This window comes from Cricetulus griseus (assembly GCF_003668045.3).
Source record: "Cricetulus griseus strain 17A/GY chromosome 1 unlocalized genomic scaffold, alternate assembly CriGri-PICRH-1.0 chr1_1, whole genome shotgun sequence".
NCBI classification, from domain to species: Eukaryota; Metazoa; Chordata; class Mammalia; order Rodentia; family Cricetidae; genus Cricetulus; species Cricetulus griseus.
In genome coordinates, this window is record NW_023276807.1 from 154,287,535 (window position 1) to 154,315,042 (window position 27,508).

The 27,508-nt window shown below is 38.0% G+C and overlaps 1 protein-coding gene across 1 annotated transcript; it reads right to left on the reverse strand.

Annotated features, from left to right (window-relative positions):
• Positions 1-447: 447 nt before the first annotated feature.
• On the reverse strand, positions 448-27,508 carry Gc (GC vitamin D binding protein). Its single transcript, XM_035453497.1, has 12 exons — positions 27,451-27,508; positions 16,317-16,386; positions 15,646-15,778; positions 13,222-13,433; positions 11,308-11,440; positions 10,912-11,006; positions 8,711-8,840; positions 7,436-7,638; positions 5,440-5,569; positions 4,522-4,619; positions 2,740-2,872; positions 448-477 (listed from the first exon to the last, which is right to left on the reverse strand). The coding sequence occupies exons 1-12, from the start codon at positions 27,506-27,508 to the stop codon at positions 448-450; spliced, it is 1,425 nt and encodes a 474-aa protein (XP_035309388.1).

Here is a 27,508-nt window from a genome sequence, read left to right on the forward strand (position 1 = left end):
TAAATATCTTCATTCATCACTTTTAAATGATTGAAAACATAATATCTGAAGGAAGCAAGTGGTGCTGTAACTGAAGAACTCTTCTGTGAATTTTAATGCTTGATGGTGTTTTCCCTCTCGATGGATCTCTCCGATGACATTTATGGTGTCATTATCCTAGATAATGGTATTATGATGGATGAAGTACTAGGCTGGGTACCTGAGAATCTAGAATTAATCTTAAATGTCAGAAGTTATCTGTGTATGTCTGTCAGCACTGACACTTTCCTACAGGGTTAATATGATCAACTGAAAAATGAATTGGAATGGATAACAAATAGGATGGAGAAGTAGGGTAAAGTTTGCATCCTAGTCTATGATTTATAAAATATGTAATAAATTCTAAATTCTTTGATGAGGTGTTTTAAACGTACTTACCCAAGACAGTACATATGCACTGCATCAGGACTACAGGGTGTCTCTCATTTCAGCATCAATCTGATGATGAAAAAGAATGTTCTGTAACTTATCAAGCATTTGACTTGTGGGCTACTGGATCATGCAGAAGATGCTCAGCATTTTGAAACCTTATCAGGGGATAAGATTATAATGAAAATGTAAGTTTGCCTTATAATTTCCATTAGCCATGTTTCCTGTTTGTTTAGCTTTGTATAGCCCCTTCCATAGTTTATAGTCTGATAAGAACAACAATTGAATTTAAGAAGTGCTAATTAATGAACACACGGAACAGATAAGAGGGGAACTTGCTCTGTGCACATGGAGTCCTAGAGGACTTCTCTTAACCTTGAAGCCTGGTGAAGTTAATAGGAATTGGGTTAGTCATTATCTGCACACAATGGGGTGGGAGTGAGAGGTCAGGGCAAATTTAACAATGGGAAGGTTGAAAGTACTTTGGGAGAGTCTCACTGAGGCACAGAAATAGCCATAGAAGGTCTGGGTACAGAAGAAATCAAGAATAAAAATCTCTTGATTGTTAAAATAAAATAAAATCAGGCTTTTATATGAAGACAATGAAGAGCCCCTGGAGGAACATATTAACCTTGTGTTTTTATAGAGGTTATTGTAACATCAGCATAGATGTGAGATTCAGTGTGAGGCACTGGAATCAGACTGGATTTGGAAGGTCTATTGTGAAGATGTAATCTGGGGGCAGACTACAGGAAAACTAGGACAAGTTGAAAAATATAGGATGGGGATTGGGGAATATCTAGAAGGCAGAGTTGGCAGGACTTGGGATTTGATTTGATATATTTAGAATAAGATGAGGAATTAAGTATCACTAAATTTTCATTTGGAGACAATGGGTAAATGATACTGATACGAATCATCAGTTGGTGAAACACAGAAGGTTTCAGATGGGAGAATTTTGGTCTTGCTGAGTATGACTTTATTGTGTATAAGCAATGGTTCAGAGAGGCAAAGTATTGGCTAGAGGCAGCTGTTTAGAGACTTCTCACAGAGAGAAGAATACTCAGGAAAATGTGCCGTGGACTTGACAACCAAAGACAAACTCTGCAAACTGGCAATTTAAGTAGTGAGTAGAGGATGAAGAAAATATAAAACTGAGCCAGACAGGAAGATAATAGACTAAAAGCAGAAAATTATAACATGGATGCTATAGAAAGTATATGAAGGGGCTGGGAAGACAGTGTAGGGAGTAAAGCACTTGCCGCATAGGCACAAGGACTTGAACTTGAATCCCGGAACCTGTGTGCAAAGCTGGACATGGTGGTGCACTTGAAATCCCAGCACTGGGGAGGTGCACACCGGAGGGATGTTGCAATTTCTTAACCAGCCAGTGTAGCCTAATCAAAGTGCACGTGCATCCACATGGACACCAGAGTACATATATGTGCATGCACACATGAACACACACACATACTATATCACTTCAAAGAGGGATCCCTTCTCTTACATCTCAGTCTTTTGGGAGAGGGGGAGAGGGAGAGGGAAGGAGAGAGAGGAAAGAGAGAGAGAGAGACAGAGACAGAGACAGAGAGAGAGAGAGAGAGAGAGAGAGAGAGAGAGAGAGAGAGAGAACACAGCATAGTCTCCCACTGTGGAATACAGGAGAAAACCAAGACACCTTTGTAGTAGTGAATAGGGAAACAGTCCATACACAGTCATCTCTTGTACAAAAGGATGTAGAAGCTTTGGTGATATGTTTTATGGAAAGAGAGAAGAGGAAGGGACAAAGGAAGAATGAGAGCCAACTGATAGTGTTTAAAAGAAAGGTTATAAAACGATTCCCATTTTAACATTAAAAGTATTCTTCATAAAGTAATTCTCATGGTAGATAAACTGATGTGGCCATTTTCTTATTATACTAAAATTAAATGTAGCATTTTACAGCTAATATACAAGATACCAGCTGATCCCATTTCTCTACAAGCATTTCTGTTTATCACTCTGCTTGAAAATTGTGTATGACGTATATGTATTATTACACATACAGATGTACACACATGCATGAAATAAAATTCTGTAAAGCAGCATGGACTCCATGTAAAGTGGACTCTCATGCTTGCACTGTTACTTGCTTCTTTGACTGGGTTCTAACCTATAGATTGAGTGAAACCTGAAAACTATTTCCCTTCCTTTCTTACTGAGACAACCAACCAGGTCACCACCAACCACTCCAGGAAAGCCTGTCAGGTGCACACACATCAGGACCATGCAGAAGAGGGAAGAAACTCTGGAATACTCTTGCCACTGAGAAGCAGGGTGAGGCTTTCCTACCTGAGAGCTGCAGTAGAGGGGGGGTGAGTTTATGGAGCAGCACTTGGAGGCAAAGTCTGAGTGCTTGTCCACCATGTCCTCCAGGTCCCCTGGAGAGGCATTGGGTGTTTTTGTCCTCAGTCGCTCTGCCAGTCTGAGAAAACAAAACAAAACAAAACAAAACAAACAAACAAACAAAAAAAAAACGGTTCTCTGTATGGTTTCGCTGCCCGTATTGTAGGGCCATTGGGTAAGCAAGATGACAGCTATTTCATATCATGTACAATGGAAATAGAAAAACTGGCCTGTCTTAGGAAACTTTATTTGTGGAATGGATTTTTGATGAGTCATGTTGAAGGTGAGGGTGTAATGATTTCACTAGACCCTAGATAAATGATAAATGGGTGTTTATTGGGGAACACTTACACAGAAAAAATACAAAGAACTGCAGGAGAGTGTCTCTGCCCTTTCTACCGGATGGGTTGACCCAAGAGAGAACCAAGCAACCAATTGAGACCTCACCTTATGGTTCCCTCTTCCATTGGCCTGAAGCCATGCCCAAAGGGGTGTGGCCACCTTTACAGGCAAGACCACTACAGCATGTTGTGGTTAGAATTGAAATCTATACCTCGTTCAAAATCATGCAAGCAAACAAATTGCCACTGAATTTGAAAGCCAATTGTCCCCCTTCTGGTAGCTCATATTTTCAACATAAGTGATGGCTTTTTTCTATTTTCCCTGGCTTTTCACCTTTCTCCAACATTAAATGCCAAGCTCCATTAAAATGTGTCCTTCACAGACTTTGATTTCAGTTTTATGCTTCCTCTCTGTTGTTCCTCAATTCACCCACTTCATAACTCATTATGCGTGCACTGAAATGGGAGTGGGGTCGTTTGGCCCTTGTACTCAGGGATTTCACCCCTTCATTTTCAATATGTTGATAGGACTTGATGTTTTTCAGCTTACACTGTCTATGATCTTGGTGCCACTTCACCTTCGTAGTAGCCCACCTAGCTTTGTTTATTACTTTCTTCAACAAATACATTGCTAGACCCATGGTGAGCAATAAGGGGCAAATGGAAAAAACACGCCCAAGCATAAGACTTTCACATGGTAAAGATGTTTTCATCGAGGTCACTAAGGAGATGTCCTATTCTGGGGTTCTTTAGGAAAATCTTTTTGTGAATCTGTGTGTTTGAGTCCTAGATTTCAACTGATTTAAAATGGAAATTTCTTACACAAAGTGGAAAACAGCACCATCATCTTAGAGATTTCCCCCTAAGAACCTAACACCATGTCTTTCATTCTTATGGCTAATTATTTTATTGTGAATTTCTACTTACAGTGAAATGCTTCCTCTTCGACTTAATTGAGAAAATAACTGTTGTACCGTGTCATTGATAATTCGCATTTTTACTTTTGGTTCATCAGGATCACAAGCTGGTGATGGTTGACACTGGGCTAGCACGAAAGCTTGGTTCTTGTTGGAGAGCAATCATTGGTGGGTAACTCCAGGGGCACAAATATTGACCAGCTATGTGCTCATGTCTCCATTTTAAATCAAGTCTCCGCAGATGACTTATAATTTATATTCTTGAGGCTGTGTTTTAATTGAGCACTCACCTAATGCCCATGACATACTCCAGAAAAGAGTTCTGCTTACCTTTCAAACTTTTAAAATTGCAATCCTTCTTTATCTTTCACTCAGTACACCCTAAATCTTCACCTGGGCTTTTCAGTCACAGAACTGGGCAAGCAGGACAGACACATTTGAAGGATGAAGTCATGAAACCAGCCACTTACTTTTTCTTGTACTCGGTAAATGTGTTCTCAGAATAATCTGCACACAGTTCCTGCCCCCTTTCAATGAAAGAAGTTAGTTGCTTCTTCAATATGGGACTCTGTAAAAAACAATAGTGCACATCAACATTCCTTGTATGAAAACACTGTCCTGGTGAGGCTATTAGATCAGAATTCCATGCCCCTGCACCAGGTATCAGCAAACATTCTCTCTTTTTTTTTCATAAAGCCAGTTAGTAAATATTTTAGGCTTTTTAGGTCATAAATGATCTTTATTATAGATATTCTACTCTGCATAGTAGTGGTCACAGATGATGAATAAACATCATGTGTGGTGGTGCTCCAATGCAACTCAATGATCACTGCAATTTTAATTTTATTTAATTCCCACACAATGAAGTATCAATGTTCTTTTGACTATTTTCCCTTGGTAAGTACAAAAGTACCATAGACAGTGTTTGCATTGTTGGGCAAGCTTGCCAGGCTTGATCCATAAGCTTCAGTCTGCCATTTTGGTTGACACTGTTTGATGGGATCTTCTGTATATATGTTTCTCTTATTGGTTGATAAATAAAACACTGTTTGACCAACAGAGGCAGAGAGATAGGTGGGACTAGGAGAGCAGGAGAATTCCCGGAAAGGTAGGCAGAGAGGCCACGAGGGACACCATGTAGAGACTGGGAGGATAGGACATACCTCCAGGCATTCTCTGGTAAGATAAGGCCATGTAGAAATACACAGATTGGTAGTTATGGATTAATAATTAAGAGAGAGCTAGCCATAAGAAACCCTAGCCATCAACCAACAGTTTTATAGTTAATATAGCGTCCATGTGTTTATTTGGGACAAAGTGGCTGTGGGAAAAGGCTGGAAAGAAAATGCCAGCAACAACTGTTGATAAAGAAACTTAGCAAAGTGTACCTGAGTGCTGAAACAGGCCTTGGAGTCCTGTGCATCACAGCATTCACTAAGGGACTTCAGGGTGGTCTCTAGCACTTTGCTGAGGAATACTTCTGGCACCCGAGTCCTTCTGCTTAGTTCAAATGTATACCTGGTGTCAGGTAGAAAAGGAAAGCATGCTTTTCAACGTGTGTCTGGAGCTCAGAATTAGAAATGGGTCCCATTTACTAGCTACTACTATTCTACCTATCTACAGAGCAGAACAAACATCTTTTTTTTCTGATTGTTGTATTGTTTTATTTGAGATAATTTTACTTTGTAGCCCAACTCATTCTGTAACTCACAGTAGAGTCATTCCTTCATCCTAGGACCCTCCTACTTCACTTCCTGCCTCAATCTCCTAGTGCTGGGATTATAGGCATGTATGCACTGGCATGCCTGGCTTTTTGGGTTTTGTTAATTTATTTTAATTTTATTTGAAATATAATTACATCCTTCTCCTTCCTTCTCATCTGTATAACCCTTCTCATGTCTCTGCTACTCTTTTTCTTAAAATTTTTTATTTAAATTATAAACAAGCTTGTTTTACATGTCCATCTCAGTTCCCTCTCCCTCCCCTCCTCTCCTGCCCCACACTGACCCCTATCCCATTCCCTTTCTGCTCCTTAGGGAGGATGAGGCCTTCCATGGGGGAATCTTCAGTCTGTCATATCATTTGGGTCAGGGCCCAGGTCCTCCCCTGTGTGTCTAGGATGGTCTTTCCTACTCTTTCTCAAATTCATGGCATGTTTTTTCTGCAATCAGTATTGTAATATTTATGTATGTTACATGTAAATATATATGTAATAAATACATATATTTATAACATGAATAAGTATAACCTGCTAAGTCCTTTTAACTTAATTTAAAAAATGATTTAATACAAGTGGACTCCTTAAACTGATTTTAGATTAGATGGTATTGTCATAAAAACATTTTATTAATGCTTGGTTTAATAACTGTAATATATTATATATACAACAGAACATAATAATCATATGTTACTTTATGTTCATATGGTCATGTCCTTTGTGAGTATATAATACAGTTCTCCCCATAGCTAATGTTAGCTGGGTACTTCAAAGCAAGTTTTCTATACAAAAATGTATACGAAGTTTTCCACTCGGTCATAACTAATTGTTGTTTTTGAGCTTATCAAATCAATTAATATTTATTAAAAATGTATACTAGTTTTAATTTTGTCTAATTTCTATTTTCTTATATAGGCAACTGACATTCTAACCAATTTTTTCTAGGTGTAAATCATTTTTATGCTAAAAGTGTGAAGATATTCATAATATATTTAACATGTTATATGTTTGTTTTGGCTCTCATTATCTAGAGGAGACAAGATCGTGTTTTACTATTTCTATTTAATCTTATTAATTGGCAGAGAATATCAATACTGTTAAGGAAAGAACATTCTAAAATTTTATATTTTACTTGTTATCAATGGTTAAACTTTTAGATGGTGTGTGTGTGTGTGTGTGTGTGTGTGTGTGTGTGTGTGTGTGTGTGTGTGTGTGTGTGATTTGGAATAGAATATGGTCAAACTGGACCATAACATGATACCCACTTATGTTGCCATGATGTGTACTATGTGTAATATGTGTATGGAACATTTTACTGTGTATGACGTTTATGTTGACCTGCATTTCTAGATGTATTTCTTACTGACCACCTCTGCACTAAGTAAGGCAGTGCTGCCATTCTCAAGTCAGCTAAAGAAAAATCTAAGTCAGAATGGCCAATCCCCTTTTGCCAATGTATAGTAATTTCAAGGGGCAGACTTAGGAACCACAGGCTCCTTCTTCCTTATCCAAGTTTAAAGACTTGGAGTGGTTTAAAATCAGTAACAAATACTTAAACTCCATAGATGCCATATAAAGAGATTTGTGTTTGAAAACAGGCACAGCTTGCTTTCCCTCAGTCTGGTCCCCTGTGGAGGCAGAAACACTTCACATACTGCTCTACTTACTGGTCCATGGCTTGGGTGGTACTCTGACCACAGAGGTCTGTCTCTGTGGGCAACTTGATGGCTGGCAATTGAAGTGGTTCAGCCGCTGGCATGAAGTAGGTGCACATAAAAATGTCCATGGGTGTTTTTTCTTGACAGCACTCTTCAAACTTAGAATTCTTTGTGGACAAGTTGTCACAGATTTTTAATGTGTGTTCAGGCAGCTACAAAGAGAACAGTGGATTTGTGCAGTTAGTGTTCTTATTGGTATTACTAAAAATAAAACATAGGTTTTCAATCCCTGATTGTTATTTATAGATGTTGGTGAGACTGCTCTTAGAAAACAAATGGATACACTACTTGGGAAGGGAGTTTGTTAATATGTGAAAGTTTATCACATAAAGTCCAATTTCACCTCAGAGAGAGAGAGAGAGAGAGAGAGAGAGAGAGAGAGAGAGAGCACATGTATGATGTTTATGAAAACTCCATATTGAAACTGAATATTTTATGCTAGTAAAAACAGAATAATTTATGCTTAAAATAATTAGGATAAAGAGAATACTTAACTATAATGCTACTAAGCATTTCATTGCTTAAAAAAGCCAACACAAATGAAATAATTGAAGATTAATTAAAAATAGGATGCACCTGAGGCAATGATATAATATATACAGTTGACAATACCTTGTCATTGTAGCAAAGCATCTATACACATAATTGTGTGTTTGTAGTGGAAAAAAGACTACACAGCACAATGCATCTGTGCTAAGTATGTCAACAAGACCTTGGAGATTGATCTTCATCTGATGTAATTACCCGAGTCTATATCAACTTGAGAAAATTATGCAAATTAAGGAAGTAAAAAATTTGATATGCTTACCAAATTATACAAAGTATAATAAAAACATTACCAGGCTTGGATAGTGTCAGCACTAATAAGACTTCATACCATAGCTGAATTTTAAATTATGTTCAATTTAAATATAATACTGGAGACTACAATTAAATTTAAATAACCATGTGTGTGTGTAATGGATACTCTGCACAGTGCAGGGCTTGGGAATCTGAGAATCTTGTCCTTGAATGCATGTGGAGTTTGTCACTGGTTGGTGGTTTCAAATTGCTGATCTCATTTACTCTGTTTCCTCATCTGTGAGTCGAGTTAAGAATGTATTTATATTTTGTAAATGCATGTGAGGATGCTAGGATAACACCCATGAAAAGCAGCTGAGAAGACTGTGTGGCAGTCAGTCCACAGTTCTCTGTGTATCGCGATGATCACGCGAACCACCTTACCTCTTTGGCCATGCAGTCCTCTGAGGTAGACTCGCAACATCTGGACAGGATTTGAGTAAGATCTTCAGCTAGTGGCATAACATCCTCCAGGTTAGCAGTTGGCACTTTTTGGGCTAGTTTTATGAGATGGCTAGATAGGTAAAAATGAATTTGTTAGGTAACTCATATTCTTAGTTTTCTAGTTTTCATTATAGACTTGCTATTGAGAAGAATAATGTAGTCTTTGGCATCAACAGATGAATGGAGCACACCAGCCCGTGTGATCTGTGCTACATAGTAAAGTTGCAATTCTCAAGATTAAACCATCTCCAGTGAAGGTTTTTAAATATTCAACACTGAGACATAGCTCCTCTTTCAGCCAGATCTTCACTACACATTGGGCTGAAAGCAGTCCATAATGACAATGTGGCATCTCACTATCTTTTTGGATGTCTTATAAAATCACTTTTAATTCAACACTTTTGTCACTGTGTTATAGAATATTTTATGTATCCTGGGTATTACCTCCTTAAAAGATACAGGTTGTCAGTGTTTTCCCTAGTTGCTCCTTCCCTTGTTGATTATAACCTTTGGATAGAAGTTATAAAGTTTGTTATAGGTATTTTTGGTTTTGCTTTTCTTCTGTTTGATAATCATATCTAAGGAATCATCATCAAAGCCAATGCCTGGAAGACTTTCCCCTGTTTTCATCTATGAGTTTTATAATTATAGATATTATATTAAGATTTTAATAAGTTTTTTAATGGTGTAAGGTAAGGGTCCAGCTTCATTATTTTGCATTTAGCTATCTAGTTTCTCAATACTTAGAGAAATTGTCTTTGCTCTGCCACATACTCTTAGGACCTTTGTTGAAAATCATTTGACCAAATATACTAGTTTAGTTCCAGGCCTTCTATTCTTCTCAGGGACCTATATATCTCTTTTCATATTTGTATTGTACTACCTTGATTATTGTGGCATGGTAGTTGTTTTAGGCCTCATTGTTTTTTTTCAAAAGTGTTTTGTCTATCTGGAGTCCTTTGAGGTTCCCTTATGATAACATTAACATTTCTGGATGGTGCTGAAGTTTGGAGCTGTTTGAACTCAGGTGATGGTGTTGGAAGGTGCTGGAAGCCTTGAGGGATGGGTCTTCCTGGGAAGTCTTTGGGTCATTGGGAACCGACTTCCAAAGGACACAGTAGACCCTGCTCCACCTCATCTTGCCATTTGCTTCCAGCTAAGAGGTGAGTGGTGAGTGGTCTGCACTATCAGATGTTTCTACCCAGTGTGCCACCAGAGGCCAAAACAATGGGGCCAACTTACTGTATGTAGAATGAACCCTTAAAAGTTGTAAGATAAAATAAACATATCTGTATATGGGATAATTAACTTAGGATTTGTTACAGTAATGAAAAGCTGATTAACAAATAGTTTTTTTTTAAATGCCATCATGACTTAAGAGATTGGATTAGTCAGTTGCTTTAAATAGTATAACACTTTATTTAATTTATTAATTTTAATATTTACTAAATTACTTTTTTGAGACAGGGTCTCATTATGTAGACCAGACTAGCCTGGAACTCACTATGTAGCCTAGGTTGGCCTTAACCTTATGACTAACCTCTTGCCTTAGTCTTCCAAGTGTTGGTATTGTATGTGTGCATCACCTCACTTGGCTAGTATGCCATTTTAATAGTTTTAAGTCTTTAAACCACAAGCATGGAGTGCCTTTCCATTATGGTATCACCTTTGATTTCTTTGATCAATGTATTATACTTTTTATTGAGCATGATTTTACAGTATAATTTTGATGCCCTGATATATTTTATGTTTATTTACTATAGTTGAGATATTCTACAAACATCTCTAAATTTTCCTTATTAAAAATAGGGCAGCAATATTTTGACTCTTAATCTTTGTTCACATCACATGCTAAACCCTTCGAGTAAATTCCTAGGTACTAATGGGAGTGTAACCCAAGGTTAATTAAGCAATGTATATGATACCTCTGTATTAAGGCTACATATGTGATACTTGCAAAACATGCTTTATTAGTGTAAAAGAAGAATGAAGTCAAGACTAGAGAAAGTGCCCCAGGGTGTGTGGGGGGGTCTTTAGTGGACTGTGTTCTACAGCTTCCTTCACAGGCATATTCCACAGGGCTACAGAGTGCAGGGTGAAGGAGCAAACTTCTCACCATAAAGATGGTATGGAATCTTTACCTGAGCCTTGATTTCTCCTTTCCATACACAGCGTATTGTGAACAGACTCTATTTGACATGATGGTGAGAAGTGATAAGTGTTTAATCTGGAGTCTCTAGAACACAACACAGAGAATTAGATAATCAAAACCAATGGAATACAGTGTTCATAAATAGCAGGAAGGGATGTTTTAGTTGATAGAAATTTTTAAATCAATATAATGCTGAGTCCCAGCCACTGTAATTTGTTGATACTTCCTTAATGGCATGAATGTTTTTCAATTAACAAAATTCAATGAAGATATTTTAGAAACCTTTGCTAATTATAAAATCCCAACTTCTCTCATTATTTAACAGAATTGCCAGTTTAGGAAGGAAAAATAATATATAACTGTATAATAAGTAAATGGAGCCTACCTCCTTCAAAAAGCACACAGTTGGGCTTGCAGAAGTACAGCAGGATCCAACCATAGAGAGATAACTCTTGGTGTAACCGACTAAAAGCGACAGAGGAGCTTGTCCATAATTACTGGAGTACTCATATAGAAATCTGGGGAGAGAAATGGGAAGGATTAAATGAACTGTAGGAAAACAAAAGTGAACTTTTGTTAGTATTTTGATGAAGAAAGCATGCATGTTACATTGGTTCATATCTGTCAATCATCCATCTATATCTATCATCTGTCTATCTAATCTGTCTATCATCTATATATATTCTATCTACCATCTATCATCAATCTATATTCTGTCTCCCTATCTATCATCTATCTATCATGTGTATGTATGTATGTTTTTATGTGGTGTGTGTGTGTGTGTGTGTGTGTGTGTGTGTGTGTGTGTGTATGTGTGTGTGTGTGTAGGCTAGAGGTTGAACTCTGATGTCTTCCTCTATTGCTCTCTAGTTTTTGAGATAGGGTTTCTCCCTTAACCTGGTGTTTACCATTTTGGTTAGACTGGCAGGGCAGCAAGCCCCAGGTATCTGTCTGCTTTTGCCCTATACCAGCATGATGTGGGGTTTGTGGATTTGAACCGAGGTCCTTATGCTTACACAGCAAGCATGTTACTCATGGAGCCATCTTCCCAGCCCATTAGGTCACAACATCACTATGAATTTAAAGAAATAACAGTAACATTGGCAACTATAAAAATGTATTTATTTTGAAAAAAATGGGTTCTTTAGTTCCCATATTGTCTGTTTCAAGTGAGAGGCCATCTGTTTGTTTTTTTAATTTAATTTTATTTATTATCTCACTAAAAGAATCACCAATGGTAGCTGCTTAGTAAACTGCTTGTTGAATTAATGATAGTGAATATAATTAGGGGATTTACTCTTTATTTTCTATTTAATTTTACTATCCTAAAAAATTCATTCCCATGTGTAGTATACTTATGTGACAAGAGCAGTCATTTTGGTTTTTAGCTGCATGAGTTCCTGGGGCTCTTAAAAACATTTTGAGGGCTGGAGAGAAATGGGCATACCAACAAATATTTATGAAAATATGAATAGTTTTAATTTTATTGCCCTTTATCTTTGCATATAGATATTTTCATCATCACGAGGATCTCCCCCCTCCATATTTGCCCTTATTTGTTTTGCTTTTTTGAAAGAAAGTTTCAGCATGTAGCTTTGGCCAGCCTGAAAATTGTAGCAATTCCCCTGCCTTTGCCTCCAGTGTAATCCCCAAGGCATTACAGGATTTTTTGATTATGCCCAGATTCATTTATATACATTTTATAACCTTCCAAAATTAACATTTTCAGAGTGGAACCACTCTCTCATATAGATTAAAAACAATAAAAAATGTCCACATTACATGTTCATTTGGTGATATGTGTCATGCTCACAGCTGTTTCTAAAGATATGTGGGGATGGAGGGCATTTATTTCCGTGCCTTATTGGAAAGTATTTAAAAATGTGCACAGTAGTAAAATTGGTTCCATATCTGCATGATGAAAAGATCATTAGCATAAGGGGGATCACCACAGGCACTTGCAGATGTAGGAAAACAAGTCATGGGATAGTGTGTGGGAGTTTGGGAGAGTGTGTGTATTTACTTCCTACTAGTAATATTGCTGTTTTCTATCTTTGCATATAAGATACTATATTTTCATTATTATGCATTGTCTTTCCCCATATTTTTGCCTGCCTGCATGGCTCCCTCCCTCCCTCTCTCCTTCCTTTTTTTTCTATCTTCCTTGCTTCCTTCTTTTCTATTTTTGAGAGAAACCCTTCCCATGAGGCCTGACTACTGGCCCTTCCTTTGCCCCCCCAGTGGCAGGCATCTTGGTTGGTGTAGAAGAGTAGTGGTTTGACTTCTAAAGATTACTCACTCATCAGCAAACCCCTTTGGATCTTTCCTGAATGCCTCACAGATCTCATCATTTGTTGGTTCCACGTAGGTGGGAAATTCTTGTGGCTGGTGCTTTAGGGCAGCCATGCAGAGTTTCCGCTCTAGGCCCTCTTGGGTGCAACACTCAGGAGTTCCAGGGTGCACAGGAAAGGGGGCATCACTTTCACATGATTTGATAGACAGCTCTGAGGTCTGGAATGAAAGAAGGGGTGAGAAAACCTGTATAGTATATGAGTCTCCATTCAGTATAATACATAATTTGTAAGTTAAAAATTCTAATTAGTAATCAAAGTAGCACACCATGGCTTACGAACATGTAAAGTTGCATGATTTTGGTTATAGGCAAGTATAGAATCGTGTTTATGTTAATCAATGACACTTTGCAGAGTAGAACATGAAACAACTTTCATTAATAAATGGACCTTGCTTAGGAGGCTGCAGTCATTTGACCTTTATCACATAGCCTGGTGTTTCTCAGTGAAGGGTTTTTAGCCTCTCTGTGGTGAGGAGCACTTGGAGAAGTTCTAGCAGTGACTCTCATCTCATCTCCCATCTGCTTTTTGCAGTTAGACCAAGAGCAAGGTGGACCTTCCTTCGCCTTTTCATCTTCCTTTCCTAAATGAGTAACTTCTTGACAGGATTTGCTTTAGCTTCCTGCATGTTGCAGTTGCCTGTCATCTTTGTAGCAGGATTTTATATCACAATTACTCAACAAGAAACACTTTCAGAGTAGCTCAAAGATGGGGACTGAAAATCTATGTTCCCATTTCAGGTCTTATCCTTGGTAAGTGCGGGAAACCAGTGGTCACTGTCATTTACAGCCTCTGCCCTGCTCCTCTCATTCATGCTGAAGGACAGAACACCACCAAAGAAATTGTAGGGGAAAATTGGAAGTAATTTGATGTTTGTAATAAATTGATATGAAAGAATAGATATAGAGAAAAATAAGTAGAAATAACTTGGGAAAGTCACTTTGGTGTTTATGTAAGAAAAGTCATTTGATATATATTATTTATCCTTTTAAGGTACATTTTCTAAAGACCTTTCCTAGCAGTGAAGGAAAGCAACACACTGAATGAGTCGGTCAAACCAACTCATCATTTCTCATGTACACCTTCTTTTCATTGCTCTTAGAAATTAAGAATTAATCTGCCTTTGAAAATCATCTCTGTCTTCAGCCAATCTCCTTTTCCATTTTATTAATCTCAATAGAAACTCCTCTGTATTTCCCTGATTTCAGTTATCCCAACATGAAAATAGAAGTTGAACAAATATTAGTACAGGACAAAATAATAAATGAAGGCTTAGAATGAGTAGGATAAAGGTGTCACACAAAATCTGTCCATGTTATCTCTCTCGAAAGCTCCAGTCATATCTCAGAAAGACATGCAGCAGCAAATACATGGGGAGGGCAATGAAATGAAAACATACTGGTTCTTTTGAGTGTGGTTGACAGTTTGAAGCATATTCAGTCTGATGTGGTACAGAATGAGACTGAAATGATGAGTATTGATGAACTTGATGGTAAAAGAAATGACGTAAAACAGAGGGGTTGGGGGGGCAAATAAAGCAATCAGTGGGTAAGGATATTCATTGTATAGAATCTATTCTAATAATGGTATTGAGCAGACACTGATCTTTCTGTGGAGGCCTTTAGCCAAATCTACTTATTGTCATTTGTATATGGGCTAAACCACATTAGTAAAGTTTCGTCTACTTATTTCCACCTTTATCAGTTACTGTCGATACTTTGAATTACAATTCTTTTTCCTTCAGGATTTCAATTTCTATGTAAGTGCTATAGAGGAGAAAAACAACACACACACACACACACACACACACACACACACACACACACACACACACACACAGGAAACATGCGTTTAAAAATACTTAGAATCTAAAAATACATACAAATTGTGTGCCTAGTAATATTTGAGTGACCCAAATAATTTGAAGCTAACATTTTGTTTTTCTGTGGTCATTAGTCCTAACCTTAGCATAGAACTAAAGATGTAGGCAGGATTTTAAGCTATAGAGCATGTATTTAAATTATTTTAAGAGGTTCAAGAGTTTGTATTTCTGAGGTTCAAATTTAGAGTGATTTAAAATGGTTTGTCAATATTCCAACCTGATTTTAAATCCTACACACAGTTCTCATTAGCAGTATATATTTAGTAAGTCATTAAGTTACTTTATCCCAATTGTTTTTCTTTTGACCCTTGTAGCAACAATGAGTGAAAGGAACTAAGTAGTGGAATAAATGCTGGCGCTATAAATAATATTCTTTATTTTTCCGTACAACTAGGTGTAGGTGGCTTGAAATCCAGTGTCCTGGATAGGTAACATAAAGGCCACTTCCTTTTTCTGGGGCCACGGTAGAGATGGCCAGATACACACTTACCCTAGTGTCATAGCAGTTGGGGTCAGCCCCCTCAGCACAACACTCTTCAGTTAAGGAGACAACTTCCTTCACCAGCTGGCTGACCTGTTGAAATGTGCCACTGGGAAACTTCCTGCTGTATAGGATTAGTGATCTGAGGGAAAAGTGGTTATGTTAGTTGGAGTTGAATTGGTTGGTTTGGAATTTTGACTTATGCCAAATAGGATATCTACTCAACTTTGAAAAGAAATATTTCATACATTAACTTTTTTATTTGACTAATAGTGAGAGTATGAGGTTACACGTCAGGCATTTGCTATAGGAAAAGTCATCTTATATACAGTAAAAACTGGATTTGTAGTTGCCATCAAAGCAGCCTGGAGTCTATTTTGAGTTTACCCCAAAGAACATACTATACAGGTCATTGCTTATATTTTCCAGAGTCCAAAAAAAAATGGGCACTTCTAATTCTCCTCAGAAGCCTATATTTACTTTCTATTACATTCATTAAATTTACCAATGGTTAGTTCAGCTGGCATCTCTAGCTGACCTCCACCTGCTTGGTCCACAGTCCAAGGCTCTTTCCTCATCTCATAGACCAGGGCAGCATTCTAGACAGTGTGGAAGTTTCCTTGTGCTCAGTTTTGTTCTGGTCAAGTACCCAAGAGAAATGGATAGATATTGCAACTTACAAAGATCTGAAGTCATCTTTCCCCAGCATGGCAAGTTCCTTGCAAACTTTATCCTTTTCATAGTCTCGGCCTAGAAAGCAGATATAGAAAATAGGTGTGTTTTTCCTTTTAATGAATAATACATATATTATTGCTCTTCAACATGATCTGTGGTAAAGGCATTTCTTAATATCTGTGTACAGTCAATTTGGAGATATGTTTTCAGCTATTTTCTCACAAAAAGCCTCAATGTTGTGATTTTTAAATTAACTTTTACCATATAGCAAGGAAAAATGGTAGAAAGGCTAAAATAATGCTAAGAATGAGTCAGATGTTACACATCGGTGAGTGAGTTAGAATCACCTATTCGAAAAGTATCCTCCTCAGTCTGTGTAAAATGCTGAAGGGACTGTTTCTTCTTTCTCTCCCCCCTTTTCCTTCTTTCTCTCCCCTCTCTCTTCCTTTCTCCTTTTTTCTCTCCTTCCCTTTTATTGTCTTATGTCTTCAACAAGACAAAGAACAAAAGGAAACAGAGAAGCTTCTCCACTCCAAGGTGAGTTTCCAGTTGTATTAGGTCTGAACTTGGAAGAGGCCAGAGGTTGAGAAAGCTGCTGCCTGACTCTGTTACCACCCCAGACACCATAAGGACTTCAGCTAGGGAAAGGGATAGTCTACAGAATAGTGTGGACTAGTTCCTCACACTTCAGGTACAGTGATAGCAGTTTCATAACCACTAGCCTGTTGAGGTTTTCCCTAGAGTTTGGGATGCAGTGGTCAGCTGTCTGATTCAACTCCAGAAATCTAAATGCAGTGGGGTAGGTAAAGGAGCCTAGGGAACAAAGATGATGGTGGCGAGTAGGAACCAGTGGCCCTCAGATCTGAGACAGACCAAATAAGACCAAATAAGCAAGGGGGCCTGCAGGCATCTTCATCTTGACCCCTAGAATAGCAACAAGAATGACAAAACCACAGGGCTTTCTGGAGGGCAGTGGACAGCCAACCGTGAGTCACCTCTGGGCAGACTGAGGTGATTTTTGAACAATCAGTGCCAAGGGGAGTCATAACATGCCTGACAGATGTGAAAAGAAAACAAAAAGAAAACAAAAGCCAGGCATGGAGACCACACCTTTAATCCCAGCACTCACGGGACAGAGGAGAGCATACCTCTGTGAGGTCCAGTCCAGTCAGGGCTATATAGTGAGATCCTGTCTCAAACAAAACTAAACAAAACAAAACAAACACATGTAAGTGGACACCTCTGCTCAGAACATGTCTACAGTCAGGGTCCACTTTCTTTGCTGCTGCCTCTCCTGTCAGTGTCTTCCTGCATCATATCCAAGAGATATTAGAAGTAGTTAGATATTGGGGAAGTACAAAAGGGGATGGAAGAGAAAAGAAGTGAAGAGGCTCATTTTTTTCCCATCACAGGCCTGACTGGGAAAGCAGCCTCAATATCCATGAACTTAAGACCTGGGTTTAAATGTAACCAGCCATCTCATGCCTTCAATGACATTGATGTTCAGGGTTCTGAAGGACAAGAGGACCTGTTTGGATTTGGGGAATGAAGAGAAAAATATGAGACCTGATCTAAAATCTACTCGAGCAACAGGAATAGTCAGATTCCTGAGGCATATTTTTTTTTCTGTGTTTAAAACTGAGTTTCTTACTGATTATAAGACCCTTTGCACAAACACTCATGTGTCCGAGGGTGGATACCTGAAAGTCCATCAGGGTTTTACTTCTGTGACTCAATATTTCCAACAATAAGGCCAGGAAATTTCTCAGCACACTGGATACTACAACTTTGAATGATTGTTAACAAGTATAGAAAGGCTTTGTCTCAGTTCTAAATAGCCTGAAGTGATGTATCCACTGGACTTAAATATTAGGGAAGCCATCTTAGAGGTTATTGCAATAGTGTGCTTCATTTTTAAGGTGGCCTTGCCTCTCAGAGTTCTGCTTAGACTGGAGGGAATTGGGTGGAAATGGCTGGGGTTTTTTGTTGTGTGTGTGTGTGTGTATGTGTGTGTGTGTGTGTGTGTGTGTGTGTGTGTGTGTGTGTGTGTGTGTGTGAAACGACACTGATGATGGATGGATATAAACGGAGTTTATTTGTGTGTTTAAAAATTATTTTTAGAATTAATAGATTTTTTTTTAATGAGAATAATGTACATTTTTGAAGTGGACCACACAAAATAGATCAATGGAATAAGAAAGGTCAGAGGTGAGAGACGTCAAAACCTTCTTCTTCAAGACAGGGTCTCCTTCATAGCCCTGGCTTCCACTTCACAGTTTTTCTGCCTTACATGCCTTTTTATAATGAGGGACAAAGACACAAGCCATCCAAATTTCATGGAAAACATACAAGAACTGGTGTCTTTTTCTATTTGACATTGAATCCTGAAAACAAGTATGCAGTAGTGGGAAGGTAAGGCCAGAGGTCAGTGGGATACAAACTGTCCTGGCAAACAATCTCTTCTCTGGCTGAAGACCTTCACATTTGTCCCCTACTGAAACTTGTTACCCAGTTTGGAAGGTTGGACATTGTGACAGGTCAGAAAGGTTAAAGCAAGGCAGAAAATGTTCATTAATCATTACTGGTAGTCAGTGGGACTGAAGACTGGAATGCAGAAGAATACAGTATATAATTGTCCTCAGATGGAGAAGAGCTATACTTTTGGACATCAACAGAGTTGTCACCCCTAAAACAAAATTAGGAAGAATGGTTGGTACTTGTGTGACAGTGTCATCTAATCAATCTAAAAACCTTATTCTAATCATGGCTCATGAGTAACTAAAAGGGTAGCATTTTGAAAAACATGAGATTCTTTTTAGTCACTGAAAATATGGCAATGGGTTTGAACAATCATGAATATTCAAGGTTCCATATTTAATACAAGAATATTCTTGTGATCTTTATGATCCCTTCCTAGAGATAAGAAATTAGTCACATGTATTAGTTGCAAACTTTTCCCTTAAACCTCTAGTATTAAAAAATCACAAAATAGTTCTGTTAAAAAATATTTTTCCTAGCTGGGCATCGGTGGCACACGCCTTTAATCCCAGCACTCGGGAGGCAGAGACAGGCGGATCTCTGTGAGTTCGAGGCCAGCCTGGTCTCCAGAGCGAGTGCCAGGATAGGCTCCAAAGCTACACAGAGAAACCCTGTCTCGGAAAAAAAAAGTTTTTCCTTTTAATGCACACTTAGTAACTGTTTTTTTTTTTAAATAAACTTCCTCTATCAAGTTAATCTTACTTGAGTTGGTACTTATATTGTGTCAATCCAGCCATGTGCATAGTAAATTCTATAGGAAAGTGTGGTGCTATTGATGCATATTTTGAGAAATATTTTGTTTCTACCTTTTCAATTTCAGAATTCTCATTTCACTAAACATGATCAGTTTCATTTCACATGTTACAGGAATGTAGTATTTATGAGAAGGTACTGTAAATAAGTGTTACATATTAACCCAATCAATAGTTTTGAGTAAACCAAAATATATTTGTTCGGTTTTGTATCTCACAAGTGTTTTGTATCTCATAGGAATTGTATACTGCTTTAGTTAGGGAGAATACTGCTGAGAGGAAAGTGGGGAATTGGACTGTGTGAGAATTAACATCATTTTGGAACTGTCTTTGCTGGAGCATTTAGCCTTGAGTGGAAGAGGACACAAATTAAGTCTCAATGGATGGCACTGGCATAGTATTAAGGTACAAAGTATAACCTAAAAGAACCCACAGATGGAGGCATTGCTATCATCTTTCAGATTTTGACAAAACTAATTTATGCAAGAGACAATATCTAGTGTGGATAGTTAGATATGTTAATCCTTTCCTTATTACACACACACACACACACACACACACACACACACACACACACACACACACAAATCAGTAAATAAATGCTGAAATTGGTTTGTAATATAGTTATTGTAGATTGATTTCTCATACTAGTAGAATACTTTCTAAAAAAATAGATTTATTTTTATTTTACTATTTGAATGGTTGTATGCGTGTGTGTGTGTGTGTGTGTGTGTGTGTGTGTGTGTGTGTGTGTGTGTGTGTGAGAGAGAGCATGTGGGCTCAGAAGCTTCAAGGCAATTACTTGTGTGTTCTCCCTTACAGCCAGAAGGTGTGCTAGGAATGGATCTTGGGTCACCTTCAAGAGCAGTGTGAGCTCTTAACCTCTGAGCCATCTCTCCAACCTAAAAAGTATTTTTAGACTAATTAAACTCACTTAAAGTTAGTTAAACTTATACATCAAGAGAATTACAAATATCACATTTTTATTCTTTAATGTATCACTTTAAAAAAGTGATTTGGACTTCAGCATGGTGACAGAAATTATTGGCATGAAGTTAGTAACTCTTGTGAAATCATGTTCACACAAAGTGACCTCTTTTTATTAAATGTTTACAAATTTCATTGACAATTTTTAACATCATGTCCAATTTAATCTACATTGTGAAACATTCTGGTAAATCACATCAAATCCTGGACTTTTGAAAATGAGTTGTACTTATTCCTGGGAAATCATATTGCTTTATGCACAGCACAAGCTCTTCCAACAAATACGACAATACTCATTCTTTCTTACATGCCACATATGTGTTCTATGGCATGCACTCTCTGCCAGACGCTGCAGTCACACTAAATGTGAGATGCAATGGGACTAAAACAGATGCAACCTCACCCCCGTGGCGTGTTTGTTCTGACAGCAAGAGCCAATGAAAGTGTCCCAATTTTGGTACAGTGTCTACAAAGAAAGATGCTTTGGGTTTATTTGATATCACAAAGACCTTCACTGACACCCGATTTTGTCCTTCTAGGAAAGCTATTTGCCATACACAAGGAATGAATCTTGAATAACAATGACTTGGATCCATATTTTACAGGATGCTGTAGGCTATCTCATTGTGCAATTTTTTTCTATTTTCATGATGCCCAATATTGTTAACCTTTAAATTTGTACATTATGAATGTTCAACCCCAACCAAGATAATTAACATCATGATGATAGCTAATGTACAAGTGCCAAGGATTTGAGTAGCACTGTAATAAACATTTGGTGCCTGGCATACCCTTTCATCTTTATAGAAATGTAGTAAAATGTGTAGTTTATCACTGCTCACCCCCACTGTTAACTACACTACTCTATGTGTGCAGCATGGATAGATCTTCATCACTTGAAATATTCTTTAAAAATTGATGTTAATGATGATGATGGTGGGGCGTGTGTGTGTGTGTGTGTGTGTGTGTGTGTGTGTGTGTGTGTGTGTGTGTGTCTGTGTGTGTCTGTGTGTGTATGCTCATGTGTGAATGTGTATGTGTTTGCCCATAGATACTACTGAAAGAGAGTGTCAGATCTACTGGAGCTAAAGTTACAGGTGGCTGTGACCTGCCACCTGTAACTGGAAAATGAACTCTGCTGTTTCTCAAGAACAATGAGCACTCTTAACTGCTGAGCCATTTCTACACCCAGGAATCCATCTTCGTTTGTGAGATGTTTTTAGAGAAAATTATGTTTGCTAATTAGTGTAACTTTTGTATTGTATTTGTTTTTTTCGAGTTAGAGAATCACTTTTAGATTTGGCACCAATCTCTTTATGATATTGAAAGATTTAACTTTAAAATGCCTTTATGGAGTTCTAGTTATGATTATCATGTCTTCAAAAGTTCATTCTAACTTTTCATACTCAACCCTCACTTCTATTTTTAAAAGACAAACTGCAGGGTTTGGCACAGGAAACTAGAAAGGACAAAGTGTTGGCTTAATTTCTCAGTGAACTTCTTTGGTCTCAGCAGATACGAGGACTTGAAATAACATCGGGCAATTATGAATGAGTCTTATAAAGAAGATTAGTGCTAATTATATTCCCTTTAAGCAAGCTTCTATTTTTATGAAAGGTATTATTAGGAAGGGAACTTCTCTATAATACACTTCTAACTAAACTTCTAAACTAAGTGAACTAATGTAAACTTCTAAGTCTTGATGCCTGTCATGGTTTTGTACACAGCACATATAATTTTACAGAGCCACTTTATTAACCCTTCATGGTGAAGTTTTAAGACATTATCCAGTGAGGATATCAAGGTTGTGTTTCTGTATTGTACACCTTGAATGAGGTGACATAAATAGCAAGTGGTGATGGTCTTCTTTTGTTGGGTAGTCACATATGATCTGCTTCATAACTCCAGAAAGTAACTCAAAATAAATTAAATATAATCAAATAAAAGACTTAGCACTATATAACTGCTAAAAACAATTATAGGAGAAACTTACATCATGTTGGTTTGAGCAATGATGTTTTTATATGCCTTCAAAAGAACAGGAAATACAAAGCAAAATAATTGAACAATTGAAATTGTTCAAATTGAACAATTTGAACGCATGAGAAGTATTTTTTTATTAATTTTTTATATGTATAGGACTGTGAATGCATGTTTGTGTACTCATGTGCATGCCTGGTATCTGAGAAGGCCAGAAGAGGGTATTGAATCACCTAGCACTAGAGTTATAGGTAGTGGTGGGCCACCATGCAGGTGCTGGGAGTTGAACCCACGTCCTCTGCAAGAGCATCCAGTGCTCTTAAATCCTGAGCCACTTCTCCAGTCCCCCCAAAACCCCGCTTCCGCCACCAAGTATTTAAGACAGTAAAGGAAACAAAATGAGGAGATAACCTACTAAGTGAGAGGAATATTTAAAGTTATGTATGCAAATATGAGATTACTACCCAAAATATATAAGAAACTCATTTTCATAGCAAGAAACAAATAATAAAATTTAAAAAGCATAAAAAGATAAAATTTCATAAAAGAAGAAATACAGGCACATGAACAATTTCTAGCAGCTATATGAAAAAATCACAACAGGTATTTGAAACATTCTTAGTATCATGAAAAATACCAGGGATATGTAAATCAAAACCACAGCAAGATGCCATTTCACACTTGTTGTTAGAGTGATGATTATTAAAGAGAAAAAAGATAGTGAAAAAATTAAAAGTGCAACTGTAGTACTGTGTTATCCAGCAATACTACTTCTGGGTAGAGAAACAAAGAAATGGTGTTACCATATTGATGGGATCTCTTAATTTCCATGTTCACTGCAGCAGCATTATAATCATAAGAATTAAGATGTTAAAATGACCAACCCAATGTTAATCAGTGGGAGAATGGATAAATAAAGTGCATGCTTGATACACAATATATTGTTATTTTGCTGTATAAAAGAAGGAAATTCTGTTAATTAGCAGTGTGTATGGTCCTTGAGATCACAGTAAGTGCAAACGGCTAAGAACAGAGAAAACAAAAAACAAAAAACAAGTAACATGATTCTATCAATGGAATGTAGAGTGAAACTCAGAAATGAAGAGTGCAATCATGTTTATTAGGGGCTGCAGGCTGTGCGGGTAGGAATGGAGTCATTGGTCAAAGAGTTTCAGTTACAATGGAGGAATAAGTCTTAAGACTTTTTAAAAAAGAACATAGAACTTAGTCTAATGTGTTGTAACAGATACTTTATATTGTAAGCATGATAACAATGGTAGACACTTACACAGTTAATTTTTCTAGAACATAAATTCCATACTGGTATTTGATTTCATTCCTGTCATAGCCTTCCAGTTGTAGTGCTGGAATCCCATGACTACAGCATGAACCATAAAATCTGGCTTTCAATTTTCCTATAATAATCGAAACTATATTTGAGGTTGGTAGTCCAATTTTGTGGTATTGTACAAAAGTTTCATTGAACACTCATTGTCACTAAGCAGTGTTCCGAGGCAGAGAATTACAGTGGGGAATAACATCTAGTTCTCCATTTCATGCTGATAATTATATGATACATTTGTTATAATAAATAAAGGAGTAGCTGGAGAGAAGGTGAGGTAGGGAATGGTAAGAAGAAAGATGAACTGGGGAAAGCGGATGAAAGTTAGGAGTGGTTGGTACTATTGAGGGTGATAGGAAACCCTCACTGTAAGTAGACATTGATCAGACAACTGAAAGCTGCCATAGCCATCTGGACATCTGGAGGATCAGTTTCCAAGGAGTTGGAAGAGTTGGAGATGAGTTCTGGAGTGCAGAGATATACACCATGGGATGGCTGAGGTCACTGTGTCTGGAGGAGAGTATATGGAAAGTAGAATGGAGGTAGTTTGTAATACAAGAAGATGGAAGCAGACAGCAGAGGGGAAACCTCATGTATTATTTTGAGAGACATCTTTATCTTCTTCCTACATAGATTGAACCCGTGATCTTTTAAAGGGTGTGTATGTTTATTCTTATACTATGTACATAATGGTGACTGCATACCTGGCATTGGGCCTTACAACAGTGAACTGTGACATTGCTGTTGATTTTTCAAGGGGTCTAATATTTCTTTTGATGATGACAGTAGTTACTTCTCTAACTTGTTTGGAGCTATTTTGTAAAGAAAAGGAAGAAGAGGAAATGTAGTTCATTTCCCAACTCTAAGGGAACCTCCATTTTTTTGCAGTTTGGTGTTGTACTTAGTAGAAATGTGTGAGTAAAATAGTTTAAAAGCCTGAAGTTGTTTCTTTCCTATTGGCAATCATTACCTTAGTAACTACAAAAGCTGTGTCATTAGTTCTTTTACTTTTTTTTTTTTTTTTGTAGTGGGAAGGGTCGGGGGAAAGACAGCAGTAGATCATTGTGACCTACATTTCAGTTCTTAGCAAAGAATGTAGATCAGCCAACAATAACTGCCTGTGCATGTCTTGGGCCAGCAGAAGTGGGTGGCTGTTTTCTTATGATATTGCCATGATTTGGCAGATTTGCTAAGTCCGTTTCTCCCAAGTGCCCTCTGACAGAAAAGGATAGGGCATCTGCAGCAGGTATCATTGAGACCCAGTTTCCAAAGACAGCTCCAAAGATATCAGCACTCGAGGTGTACAGAAAACTATCAGAACCTTGAAGACAGTGAAGTCATTGATGGTGAGCCATAGGAACAGTTTTCAAGATGTGTCTCGAGCACATGGTGTTTGGAACAGTGTTCTAGGAAACTGTTAGATCCCTCGAAATGTGGCAAATTTAGAGAACTACCGCCACTCCCATCTCCACCTCCAAACGTGCATTTGTGGCTATTCTGAACTGGGAGCCTTCTGCATTCTCCAGTCTATGCTCTGCCACTTCTAACCAGCAGAGGGCAGGCTCATCCTCCAAGGGATCAGAGCATGACTGCCTGATGCACTTGGAGTTACTGCCTAGGGAACTGAAGTATTTCCTAGCAGGGCTCTGGATGCCACAATTGATGTTATAGAAGGGAACTGTGAATGAAGCATCTCCTGGCAAATTCTGAGTGGCTTCCCCTTGTAAATGTGTTTTACATGGCTCTGGGCATCTTCTGGCCAACAGGGTCATGGGCTGTAAGACTGAAGTTCCTTGAGGAAACTGATTTGACGTTTTTTGTTGTTGTTGTTTTTTTTTAACATTTGCTTCCTCTTGGACTATGGCTGCTGTGAATGTTGCAATAGAGATGGGAGAATGCCCTGTTGGCAGAGGATGTGGAGGCAGAGCAGGGGTGGAGGGGTGGGGAAGTGCTCACCAGCTGAGTCAGCAGGACTCCTCTCAACTTGTGCTCTGCACATGCATTTCCAAGATCTCACTACTGCTGGACTTAGGATTTTGGAGATTCAGTCTGAACTGGGGTTTTTCAAGGTTATCTGTTTCCCCAGAAACTCCACTGCACAGATGCTTTCAGGGCTCCCCGGGGCACTACCTACTTACTCAACTCATTTATTCACTTCTATCTCCTTTTCCAAGATTTTGTAGCTAAGGACTTATATCGGACTCATGTACCGGTGGATGAACACAAAACTGAATTTAACATAATCAGGGTAACAGAAATAGCATGGGAAAATATGAATGTAGGGGCTGGAGAGATGGCTCAGTGGTTAAGAGCACTGGCTACTCTTCCAGAGGATCTAGATTCAATTCTACATGGCAACTCACAACTACCTCTAACTTCAGTTTCAGGGAATCTGGCACCCTCACACAGGCATGCATGCAGGCAAAACATCCAAGCATGTAAAAATAAAAATAAATAAATCTTTTTTTAAAAAAAATGAGAATGCAAAAGAGAAAGATAAAGTCAAGACTGAGTCTATGTGTACCATAATTAGTAAGTGATAATTACTTACTGGGAAGGTACGTATCAGTGGTTAAATATGTTACTACTATAACTATAAATGGATGACCTGCATGAGGCTGTTAAAGGAGAGTGCTATATAAAAACCTTAACTTGACAAAGCAGGGTGTAAAGAGATTTCCTTTTAAGCATCACAAAATAAGCCCCAGAAAATAAAATTACTCATAGTAAAACATAAAATAACATCAAAATTGTGCAGTAAAGAATTAAACTAGGATTAAGAGATCAACAGAAAAGTAAAATTGAAGCTTCCACGGAAACTGTTCAAGCTGCAAAGTTTCTAAAATGTGGCATGCGTCATGTAGCCTGCCAACATTGTTGGAAGTCTTAAAACACTGTAAAGGTAAACATTGCATTCCAAGGGGGGACTTACATGAGAAATGAGCTCCATTATTTTGTTTATCATTTTGTAACACAGATACCAAAATTTCTTATTTTATGTGAGAGGTAATTTAAAAACTTGAATTCTCTCCAAATGCTGAAGAGTAAGATTCCTTAAGGAGGATCAAAGACATCTCTCCAATAGCTCACAATGCTTCCAGGCAGGATAAACATGGGGGGGGGAGAAATGCTTAATTGTATATCAGAGTATTTAGTTATATTATAGATCTTATTTGTCCAATGTGTGAGGGATAATTGAAAGCCTATATAACTCGACATTCTTTCATGAGTCTTTTTGTTTGTTTTGAGACAGTCTCAGGTAGCCCAGACTGGCCCTATCCTCCTGCTTCTACCCCCTGAGTTCTGAGGAGATGACTTGCACCACCACATCTGGCTCTGTCTTGATGAGACACTTATTTGTTCGGTGTGGGAAGCATTCCTTTCCAATGCTATATGGTGCAGCTGAGCTCAGATCAACCCGACTTTCATTCCATCGTTCAAATATCCACCATTTCTTCTCTGTATTACTACCTCTTCAGTTTTTAAAGTGAGACTAGAAAATTAAATAGTAATAGTTGTCAGTCACCAGGGGGACCTTACCTCGCTCTAGAGCATGCCCAAGTGCTAAGGCCAGCAGGAGAGCTGCGACCCTCTTCAT